This window comes from Trachemys scripta, chromosome 9, assembly GCF_013100865.1.
Source record: "Trachemys scripta elegans isolate TJP31775 chromosome 9, CAS_Tse_1.0, whole genome shotgun sequence".
Taxonomy (NCBI): domain Eukaryota; kingdom Metazoa; phylum Chordata; order Testudines; family Emydidae; genus Trachemys; species Trachemys scripta.
Genome location: NC_048306.1, coordinates 49,375,817 through 49,388,142, shown reverse-complemented (window position 1 = coordinate 49,388,142; position 12,326 = coordinate 49,375,817). Strand labels below are relative to the sequence as shown.

General features: G+C 46.2%; 1 protein-coding gene across 1 annotated transcript; it reads right to left on the bottom strand.

The window, feature by feature from the left end:
- Positions 1 to 7,872: 7,872 nt before the first annotated feature.
- On the bottom strand, positions 7,873 to 10,773 carry LOC117882959 (aquaporin-12-like). The gene is made up of 4 exons (XM_034781854.1): positions 10,651 to 10,773; positions 10,167 to 10,614; positions 8,933 to 9,049; positions 7,873 to 8,051 (listed from the first exon to the last, which is right to left on the bottom strand). The coding sequence occupies exons 1-4, from the start codon at positions 10,771 to 10,773 to the stop codon at positions 7,873 to 7,875; spliced, it is 867 nt and encodes a 288-aa protein (XP_034637745.1).
- Between the last annotated feature and the right edge of the window lie 1,553 nt (positions 10,774 to 12,326).

The following is a 12,326-nucleotide window of genomic DNA, read 5'->3' as shown; positions in this document are numbered from 1 at the left end:
TCCCATATTCTTCATGGAAATATGGTTACAATATGAATATGGTACAACTAAGCTATACTTTATGCAAAATGGCTCATGTAAGGTATCAGTCTTCTCACTGACAGGTAATACACTCATCCCACCCACCCCCCCTTTGAGGGGCCTACACAATACTCCTCTATGCTGCAAGTTAGCACACCAACCTTTCTGGCCTTGTGGAAAAAAATTGTTCCCCCCCCCAACATGTCCACTGGGATGTTCTCTAGCATCCCCACAAGTTTGCCTTCCAAACCTTTCCACTCCACACAAACCTTCGCAAGTGGTACTGGGAACCTTTCCGGCCCCACTCCCTTAATCCTGGCCAGGTGACCCAGTAAAATACTAACCTATGGAACCACACTTGGTCAAACCACAGAGAGCTGGGCCCCCATGTCTCTCCAGCCCAGACACTCTGTGCCATCAATTTTGACAACCTTAATGTGTTCCTTGTCTGCTTCACCAGGCCCAGTGTCCACCAAGCAGGTGTGATAAGTTATGGGGGTACCCTCCACTGCCTCAGAGCTGAGGACAACTGAGCCAACATAGGACAGGGGAATACTTCAGGTGTTCTGTAGAATTATAGTGGAAGCACCTTCTAAGGTCTCCTGTTTTTAGGGCGGTTTGGGATGGGTATGGGAGGTAGGAATCTGGGAGGGTGAGTGCCCCACCTCCTGGCCACCCTCCCTCTTCCCAGCGTAAAGAGGTGACCTGGCTTCCCACCAAACTTAAGCCTCTCTGCCTGGGACTTATTCCTAACAGGCGCTTAGGATTGTTCATAATTATCTGCAAAAGCTGCAAGTTCATCAACCGTTTCTACCTTTTTATCCCATAAACACGGTTTTACATCATCACTAGACATAGTCAGGAACTGTTCCTGAGCAACCAAATCACACATTCCTTCAAAGTTTGTGTTACCAAGCTTAAGCCACAAGATTGGAATCCCAGTGTAGACTGGTCAACCCTGAATAGGATATTGGACATTGGACTATAACCTATTAACTAAATTCTAAAACTCTTTGCAACTATAAAGCTCACCATCTCTCCTATATATCTTAACCTCAAGAATTGAACTCATGTCTGTATGTATATTGATCTTTTAACCATTCTCTTTTTAAATAAATTTTAATTTAGTTAATAAGAATTGGCCATATGCTTGTATTTGGGTAAGATCTGGAATAGTCAATAACCTGGGAGGTAATGTGTCTGATCCTTTGGTATTGGTAGAACCTTTTCTTTATATGATGAAATATGATTTTCAGAAATCTTCATCATATTTGACTTGGATACCTGGATGGAGGCCTGAGGCTGGGTTGCTTTAAGGGAACTGGGTTGTTTTTGGGCAACCAGTGAGGTAATAAAGAAGCTATTTTATGCTGGCTTGGTAAATGTAAGTATTGAATTATCCATCGGCTTTGGTGTTTGTCTGCCCCATTCTTTGCAGTTCACCCTAATTGCGTAACCTCAGCTGGTCCCCACTGGAACCCCAGTCACAGAGACAGCCTGACAGTGGAGCACAAGGCAATAGTGAGACAACACTGCTGTGGACTTTGGACTGCAGTACTCTGCTTTTGCAATGGTCCTGTTGAACACAGCTTGTGATTCTGCACCAGGCACGTTGCTTGGCATGAAAAAGGCACAAGTCTCTGTGTGAATCCACCACGCCGGTTCTGATTCAAAAGCCCACAACTGGTTTTGATCCTAAGGTCAGACATTTGCTGTGTGAATAATTAAAGACAAATCATCACAGTAACATATGGACAGCAGCTGCTGTTTCGGCTTCTCCAGCCACCACTCCCAAAGGGGCTGTCTTCATTCTCCGATGACAGCTGCTATTTTACTGGTACTCCCACCCAACAAGAAGCAGATTCTGAGGAAGCTGTTGGCAATGCAGCTCAGTGCAGCCAACAGACAGGATATTTTCAAAGCTGTAATCGAGGTCTGGTAATTTTTTAAAAAACAAACATGATTCACCAACAAAATCTCCTGCCTGTTGGCTGCTTCTGACACTGTAAGCTACATCTCCCCTTGTAAGTATTCTCACACTTCTTATCAAACTGTCTGTACTGGGCTATCTTGATTATCACTTCAAAAGTTTTTTTTTTTCCTCTTATTTAATTGGCTTCTCAGAGTTGGTAAGACAACTCCCACCTGTTTATGCTTTCTGTATGTGTGTGTATATATATCCTCAATATTTATTCCACTCTATGCATCCGAAGACGTGGGCTGTAGTCCACGAAAGCTTATGCTCTAATAAATTTGTTAGTCTCTAAAGTGCCACAAGTACTCCTGTTCTTTTTGCGGATACAGACTAACACGGCTGCTACTCTGAAATCTCCCACATTGCAAACCGGGGCATCAGTGTCAAAACAGCAGCTTCTTGTTTGGCTGGTTTTTAAAAATCCTTGACTGAATTTTTTTGCAGTATGTTAGTTTTCCTGTGTAGCAGTTTCCCTGACAGCCCCACAGAGTTGGACACATCACTTTGAGAACCATGCTCTGAAAAAGCTCAAACACGTTCTTCACACTTGAGGCTGCCTCAAGCTGTTCAGCTTGATTTCCAAAACAACGAGGTTCAGAAAAGTTGACCAGTGATCTGAACTTCTTGAGTTAGCCTCTAAAATCAACACCTACAGAGTTAGTACAAGTGCATTGACACAGGGCAAGTGACTCTGCCATGTGACTGCTAAGTTACATGGATATGCAGGTAAAAATATAAATTATTCAATAGCTGCATTGTGAACAGTCTCTTTTGCTGTACACACCAGAACACTACTGGAGTGGAGTGTTCCTATAACCTCCCTTTTCCTTTACAAAGGAGAAATAAAACAATTAACTTCCTCCATTGTTCCTACCCTTTCCCCTGCCCATAACAGAAAGTAGGGTGAGCAAAGCTATTGGGCTAAGATAAAATAAAAACTGGTCCAAACCTCAAACCATTTATTTTCATTACAAACTTCTTGGAACTTTGTGGTCTCCAATCTTGGCCTGAAGCATTTCAACTGCCCCCAAAGTATACTATTTTCGTGGCTCAGACAAAATCAGAAAGGACTGGAATCTCCCAAGAAGGCCCAATCTCAAGCTTTTCAGCTTGATTTCCAAACCAAATGAGGTTCAGAAAAGTTTGGACGGGGAGCTAAACTTCTCGAGTTTTCATTTGCCAAAGAGAGCGTACAGAGGTTTGGAGGGGTGTCCAAGGGGGCCCTGTCTCCAGTAGAGGACTCTTGACTTTAACAAGTATAAAAACCTGAACAGCAGTTCCCTGCTTCCCTTGCCTGTAAGAGACTCTGTAGCTCACATATTCCAATCATATTTGTACATATGCTGGCACCTGACTGTTTGCTATTGTGCTCTGCTTTTAGTTTGTTGCATTGTTTCCTGGTCATCGCTAGCTCCACTGAAGTCTGACTGTTTAAGCACGTGGGAAATACAACTGCACTGGGCACATCACCAGTTTCTGTGGTTGGAACATGGTTTGGGCCAGAAATTTAGTAGCCTGATCATGCTTCCTATCAGATAGTGCTGCACTCTTCTTGCTAACAAACAGATCCTAGTTGGGGATCATTACCGACAAGGAGGGACATCAGTGCACATCGCTGAGTTTGTCACAGTTACTGTTTGTTCAAGAGAAACCCAGGGCTGGGCCAAAAGAGGTGCTAAAGGGCAGGACTACAATGTGGGGAGAGGAGGAAATCTGCCTGGATCCAGGCTACACTGCCCCTGAGCGCCATGAATTCCCTCACTTTTAAAAGCACTCCATGCACTCACAAGAGTGGCCCAAGTTTCACACGACTCTTCTTGATCAGGTGCCATTTTGCCTCACTCAGTGTCATCACTAAATAGGAGCAAGGCCTTGCCCACTCTCAGAGGAACTAGAAGGAAAGAGCCCTTGACTGCAGAGCAGGATCATCTCTGGCTAGGCATCCCAAGTCATAAATGTGGCTGGTGGTAGCGAGGGAAGGGGGTTGGTTCTGGGAAGCCAGCAACCAATTGTAGCATCCATCTTGCACGAGCCAAGTATAGAATACAAGCTACAACTCATGCCCGGCAGTACGTAATAGAGGGCACAATGGCCCCTCTTCTTCCCTTAACGTACTACACATGGAAATGTGCTGAAATCCAGCACTTCTGCCATAGGCGTTTGGTAGACAGCCACAGTTTTGTTTCCCTTTTGTTAAATTCCATCCATGTACTGCAGGATCTCACTGCAAGGAAACCTATTCCTCCTGCAGATCCCCCTCCCATTATTACCTGTCTTGATAGTTGGTGCTAAGGTAACTGGTCTCTTGTTGTGCAGTTTACCCTAATTCAGCATCACTCCTAGGAGTGCTCCGTCGTACGGGCTCCCTACTGCGAGGTGCTGGGCCCTCCGACCCTCGCTCCAGCAAGACAATCAAAGCATAAGCTGAACTTTAAGCAGGTGACTAGGCCTATGGAGGTCAGTGTGGCTAGGCATATGCTTTCAGTTATGAGCATACTAAAGGGCAGAGCTCATCGGGAGTTTCCCAGCAATGATTTTCCAACAGAAAATACAGTCACTGATAAACAAGTTTTCCAAGAATGCATTTGATTTGGCAGAATTTTTTTGATTTTCCATAGGCAAAATCTACACAAAATTTCATTTTAGGTAAGTTCAATTTAGCTGAATTGAACCACTTCATTTGTGTCAGTTCAACATTGAACTGCATTTGTCAATAGTGCCACACTGCCTCATGGAAGTTGTAGTTTGAGTGCTTCATGCGTCCACTCCCTCTTATTGGCTGAAGTTCTAGACTGAACTAGATCTCCCATGATGCACTGTGGCCATCCCCCTGTGACAGGTTGCCCCCCTTAAGATACTACCTGGTGTGCCGAGATACCACTGAGCCCACCTGTTATGCCAGTTTGGGCACCCTTTTTACATGTCTTGCTGAGTCAGGCTATTAAGCCTCCTCCAACACACACAGGCAGGGCCACATCCAACTGCAGAATGAAACAGACACTGAGATCAGTTCTGGGAAGGCTCAGCTTAAGGGACTTGCCCCAGCACTCAGGTGTCCACCTCCCTTCGAATGCAGACTCAAAGATATATTATGATATCCGCCTCCTCCCTCAATGTGGAGGAAGGTATGCATAACTTCTCGCCCCCGCCCAGTTAGAAATGACAGAAACTGGGTTCAATAATAAACTAAACTATAAAAAGGCAGATTTTAAGTGATAAAAGGGGTAACGAACAGAACAAAGATTACTAAACAAATTAAACCAAACACACAAACTAAGCTAGTTTCACTAAAAACAATTGGTTACAAATAATAATTAATTGGTTACAAATAATAGCAGGTTTAAAACAAATAAAAGGAAGTATTTCTTCACACAACGCACAGGCAACCTGTGGAACTCCTTGCCAATAGATATTGTGAAGGCCAAGACCATAACAGGGTTCAAAAAAGAACTAGATAAATGGAGGATAGGTCCATCAATGGCTATTAGCCAGGATGGACAGGAACGGTATCCCTAGCTTCTGTTTGCCAGAAGCTGGGAAAGAGCAACAGGGGATGGATCACTTGATGATTACCTGTTCTATTCATTCCCTCTGGGGCACCTGGCACTGGGCACTGTTGGAAGACAGGATACTGGGCTAGATGGACGTTTGGTCTGACCCGGTAGGGCCATTCTTATGTTCTCACCCTAGATATTGCTGCAGGCAGAATACAGAAAGTCTTGAAAGGCAGATGCACTAGTCTCCAGCTTGAAATCTTAATTATTACTCACAAGCTAGATGTCCTTCCAGCTTGGGTTCAACCCTTCTGCCCCCAGTTCAGTTCTTGTTTCCAGGTGTTTTTTCAGTGTCTCTTTGGGTGGGGAGGCAGAGGAGAGAACCATGATGTCGTCACTCCCCTGCCTTACATAGCTCTTGTGCAAGGTGGGAACCCTTTATCTTCTAGTGGAAAACCACTGGCATTCCAAATGGGGAGGAGAGGTATCCAGTACCAGGTGACTCGGACCCATGTCTCTGCATGACTGTGGCAGCCATTGCTCGTAGGCTGTCTCCAGCATCCACAGGAAGACTAAGCTCTTTCATAGTCCATTGTCTCTGCTAAAGGCCCATTAGCCCTGTCTGGCTTTTCCATTGTTGTACCTAAGCACTGGTTGGGGGTGATACCCAAAGTAACACATTTGAAATACAGATACATAGTTAATATTCCTAACTTCAGATACAGAAATGATGCAGGCATCCAAATTGGATAATCACATTCAGTAAATCATAACCTTTCCAATGATACCTTACAAGACTCATCTTGCATAAAGTACATCTCAGTTATGTCATCCATATCAGCATGTTTTCATAAAGAATATGGAGTGAAACATCACACACATCCCTGACTGGGCTACATGGACGTTACATGACTGTAGAGCATCATGGGAAATATAGTCTGGCCCAGGAACCTGGCCTTGGTGAATAGCAGCAAGAGGCACCTGAACTACAACTCCCATGAGGCACCACAGTACCATTGGCAAACGTAGTTTAATATTGAACTGATGCAAATGAAGCATTTTGACTCAGGACAGTCACAAACATTTTATTTCAATCAATAATGTTGAAACATTTTATTTTGACATTTTCAGATTGAAATTTTGGGGAACTTTTCATTCTATGATGAATTTTGATATTGACTTTTTGTCCCAATTGGGGATGAAAATGTGGAAATATCAGAATTTCTCATACAACAAATTCTGATTTTCACTTAGCTCTACTTAAGTGCTTGGCTGGATCAAAGCCAGAGTGCTCAGTATTGGCAGGACTGAGGCCTTTGAGCACTGCTCAGATCGTACCAGAATAGTCTCCTCTGGGGTGAATTTCCCCCTTAGAGTACAACCTGTTATCTAGGGGCAGCAATTACAGCTGGCTTTCCCCACTCAGCTTATATCATAGAATATCAGGGTTGGAAGGGACCTCAGGAGGTCATCCAGTCCAATCTGCTGCTCAAAGCAGGACCAATCCCCAGACAGATTTTTACCCTGCGTGGCTGGGCTGAGCCTGGAGACCAGATTCACCATCAAGGCTGGAGTGAAGCAGGAAAAATGTAGGGTCTCAAACTTTCTGACACTCAAGCCTCTCTTGGCCAGAGGGGCCAGCAGTGAAGAGGTGCAGGACACTTTGGAATGGGCTGTTTCACTGAGCAGTCACTGCTTTGCCTTTCTATTTTTAAAAGGACAGTGTATGGATGTTCCAGAGGAAGAAATTAATGTACCACTAGAGATGGAGCAAGTCCCCACTAGGCATCTAGTATCTGGAGGTAACATTTGCATTCAATGGCAGTGACATTACAGGGTTTGAGCCAAACCAGAGAGTGGATAGTCACGTGTGAGCACAGCCCTGAGACCCTGCAACAGCGCCAGCCCTTCCCGTGGGGAGCAAGATGGGTGAATGCCTGGCTGTACTGAGGGAGCAGAACAGTGGTGGTGATTTCCTGCCCCGCCCCCAGGGGAGATGGGCTGGGGAAGATCAGGAAGGAGGGGTGTGCGCTGGGTGGAAGGCATGTGCCCTTTAGGTCGTGCTTGTGGCACAGTATTGGAGCCTGCAATCACACCACTCTGCTGCTGGTCAGGTCTGCGCTAGCTGGCGATGTTCTCTGGGGGCTTTCACAGCCAGGTCTCCATGGGCCAGCACTGAGGGATTGCTTGCATGTGGCCAAAGCAGCTAGTACACTTACACAGTGACACGAAAAGCCCATGGTGCCCGCAGCGAACGCTTGCTCACACATCACAGAACTGGCCAGGCGTCTTCAGTCCCAGCTCCTGTCAGTCTGGCCATGGGAGGGGCCTGATGGGAAGGAGAGATGGGCAGTGGCTGGGGGACCCTCTCACACCCTTCACTCAGCTCCAGGGCTTAGTTCGCAACTGTGGCTGCCCTTCCCCATTGTCTCTTGTCTGTTTGAGCCCAGGCACAACCTTCCCCTTGGGAGTCCGGTATTTGCTCTTCAGGCTGTAAAGCAGGTTTTTCTGGAAGAGCCTTGGGATGTTCCCCTGGTACAAGACCAGGGCTGCGAGCATCCCTGGAAGCAGAAACAGGGGGATTAGGCCATGTCATTTACCATCTCCCCCACCCATCCTTTGACATGCACCACCCAACCTCTCCTCTCCTGCGGTCAGATGGCGCCCGCCCCAACCGGGCCAAAAGCCGCTGAAGTCCCTGCTACTAGCACATGGCACTGCCAGAACAGCAAGCGGATTTAACAGAGAAGTGTTCCACCTGCAAAAGCAGGGCTGGGATTGGACCAGATCACAAAAGAAAGGCCGAAGTGAATAAGTTTTCTTTGGAAACAGCTGTCTGGTGCTGCAGAATATAAACTTCATTTCAGAAATTACATATCTGGGGCTTATGGCTGTGAGAATAACCTTTAAATTACAGACTGAGTGAAACTGCCACAGCATGGTTTTCCTGAGTCTGCAGACAGCCTGCAACAACATAGCTCCATGAGGCGTGATCATCACTGTGTCATTAACCCAGTCATCTCTCCTGCCCCTCTCAGTCCCATCTGCCTCATGCTTTGCAAATTGTCCCATCGTCCTTTCTCCCCCCCCCCCGGCCAGTGTTTGGCAAGTGACATTTAATGTGGCTCAGTTTGGTGTAGCAGAGTTCCAGCCTGGCTGATGGGGAAGAGGGGTGTTGGGAAGGGCAAGGAGCATCTGGTTCCAATGGCAAGACTAGCCTCCCCCCATAATAAATAAGAGCACAAGGAGTTGCCACATACCAGCAGGAGTTTCCGATTTCTATGCTCAATACTTATCCCTTTCATGCAGATTCACTAACATGGCAGACGTGCTAGGGAGGCTTCACGCCAGCCGCATCCTCTGCCCCACTCTCTAGGTTGTGGCCCAGCATGGCCAGTCCGCAATAGCTTCTGCGCCTATCGGTACCCTGAACACAACTCACCTGTGAGGGGTCCCAGCCAGTAAACCTGGACATACTCTTGCAGGATGTTCCCAGAGCAGTGAAAAGTAACCATGGAGGCCAGGGTGGGGTTGAAAAAGGCCCCTGTGAAAGGCCCAGCTGTGAAAGAAGAAAACAAATAGTGTAATGGGTCTCACTTGTTTGACAAGGATTTGAACAAATGGGTGTTGGGCAACAGGCAGGATTAGAGAAGTTCTTTTACCAGAACTTTGTGTTTGAACTTTCTGAAAAAGCAGAGTCAAGTCACCCTGAACAACCTTAACTCAGCCCAATGCCTCCATGTCAAATAGATACCCGTCCCTCCCCCAGCCTCCTAGTTGCATGAGGTCCAACCTCTGATACTGACACAGATCAACCACGAACCCTACTAACACCAGACAGCCTGACCCTCACGTCCACTGTGGCTAATGCTGCAGAGTATACATTATCTAATTGCAAGGGTAAACAGCACATAAGACAACTGCAAGGAAAGGTGATGAGTGAGAAGTAAAGGGTTAAACTGGCTGTAAAACATCACCACCTAGCAGTGGAAGGTGAAATGACTGCTGAATGGTGTTCCTGGTGTGCTAGTGCTACTGTCTTGTCAAGGAGCTAGAACTAAAGATGGCATCTGGAGGAGACCCCACTGCCACAGATGAGCAGGTGGGTGATGTGCAGGTTCACATGTTGAGTATATGCAGCATAGCAGGGTTGAGTGAGCGAAATTGTAGACTGATCAAGTCACCTCTTAACAAGAACCTATGTGGGAAAGAGATTTCTGACAGGAGACAGCTTTTCAGTCGATAAGAAAAAGGCATAAGGGCCAATGCTGGGAAGCTGAAACTAGACAAATTCAGACTAGAAGTACAGGTTTTTTTTTTTTTTTTTTTTAAAAACCCACTGTAGGTAAATGACTGGAACTGACTTGCCTTTGAATGTTTAAAATCAAGACCTGGATATTTTTCTACATGGATTAGGCACAGGAATTCCTGAGTGAAATTCTTCCGCTTGTATTACACAGGGGGTCTGGCTAGATGGTCATAATGGGCCCTTCTGGCCTTAACATCTGCAAGTCCATGAACTACCAATCCTGGAGATGTATGGTGTATAGGCAGTGCTTAATTTGTGTTGGGACATGCCAGGGCTGAGTCCCGGCACCCCTGAGTTTCAAATACGCTCCTTTCTTGTATTTACACCCAGATATTATGGGGAAAAAGAAACATAGAAAGCTCCTCACCCGTGTAAGCCAGGGTGGTCACAGTCACTGCCAGGACAGGCGCTCTGTACAGCAGGTGGCTATGCTGAAACTTGAGAGCCATCAAATGGAAAAAGAAAGAACAGACACCTTCCACAAAGATGCCATGGTACAAAGAGGTATGGATAGAGGAACTGCAATCCAGGGCCATTAGATTCTGGATGAGGTGGAAATCAGTCAGCTCCCAGGACCAGTAGTGCGTGGTGAGAATCCCAGCTGCCTCCATTCCCACAAACTGGACCAGAAGTTTGAAAGCAGTAGCCACAAAGGAGGAATCCATGACCAGGAATTCTTGGAGAGACACAGTGGGGTTAGCAGAAGCTCCATCAAAAGACACACCATGAATCAAGTAGATAATGAAGAGGAGGGTCAGAATCACATCTGGGCCAAAGCCACCACCCCAGGGACCAATCTCCATCAGCATCCTCAGCTCAAGGGAGCAAGCACACAACTGTAATGAGCTGACCATTTCTCTGACAAGACCACGGTACACTCCAAGAGGCAGAACTCTCTTGGAAACCTGCCTGATCACCTCACAAATAGCCACAACTGAGAGAAAGAAGGCAATGGAAACATTCAAACCCGCCATAACAAGCCCAACAGAGGTGGCAAAGCAAGAGTGTCACCATCCAAAGAACAGATCAACCTTTTCTTCCTCCTCTTTATAAAGGCACTTTTAAGCCAACGTGGCACAGCCTGACAGGCCCCCAGTCAGCAGGGTCAAGGGAGTCTTTGGGAAAATCCACATGTGCAGCTATGCAAAGCCATTAAGGAGCTAACAGTGAGATTCTCCTACCTACAGTATCAGCTGCGGCCAGTGTTAACGTATGCTGCTCTCTGCTAGCCCCAGCAGCCTGCCTGTCCCTGTGCCTTCACCCCTAATCAGAAGGGAGACAACCACAGACTGCATGTGACTCACATATCCTCTCCCCTCCTTCTGCTTTAACCATCAGCACTTGCTACAATTAGAGCACCAACAACCTGCAGCCTGGGGTTTGTTCAGAATTTGTCTCCAAAGTTACACTGCTGGTTTGTTTTACAACTATATCTAGCAAGTGGGTCCAGCAGCTCTCACCCCATGGCAGCAAGTCTGGGAAAGCCCCGCTCCTGCCCCAGGTTTATTATTTGTGAGGCTATGTTATGAGCCTTTGACTGGTTTGTTCTGGCCCAGCGGGTCATTCACTGCATAGATTTGCTAACTGGAGCAGAAAACAGCACTTGTCATCTTTGCTTCAAGTGGGCAGAATATTTGGGTGGCTTCTCTCTTTATTTCAGTGTTGTCAAAGTTAGACTCAGGACTCAGTTTGTCAGACCACTCTGTTTTATTAGCACAGCGCTCTGCTAATACATTCAGATAATGTGAGCCTCCATGCAAGATTCAAACAGTCTTATTTATACAGATAAAAGGGTGTAAACTAAACAAAGGGACAGAGAGAGCAAAATTGTAAAATATGCATGGAGCACAATATGCATAACCTGCTTCCTTGTTAACTCTTATCGATCTAAGACTAATGCTTCACCAATTGCCCTTAAGTGGCAAGTTAAGCAGTTAATGTCTGCTTTCCTGCCCCCCTGGCTTGCAGCATTTCTCATTTCTACTTAAAGGTACATACAGCATTCTTTAATTCATTCTATTTCTTTAATATAATTCATTTCACTTTCACAGTGTTCAGGATTGGTTATTGTACAGCACCTTAATGGTTTTTAGGTAGTTAGGAGCAGGGAGCTCACAGTGAAAGCCCTGCAAAGTCAACGAGGTGGTGATGAAATGGAAAGGCAGCACAGAGCTTAGGTACGTGTAGGGAAGAAGAACAGATAGCAATCTCTTTGCATACCCACGCCAGGGAAGGCTAACTACATGGGATCTTGAAGAGTCTCATCACTGCATTCATCCTTTTAGGTCTCCTCCCTCCTCAGGGTCTAAAATACAACTGTATCCTCCAGGCTTGAGAAGTGAGGGGCTCTCCTCTGAGAACCAATGTTCCATGTTGATCAGGTGGCAGGACACACTACAGAGTCCAGGTTTATCTTTCATTGCCCCAGGGCCGGTGCAAGGATATTTTGTGCCCTAAGTGAAACTTCCACCTTCTACCCCCCCACTTCCTCTCCTCCCCTCCCACCAAAGCATCGATTATAAACTTT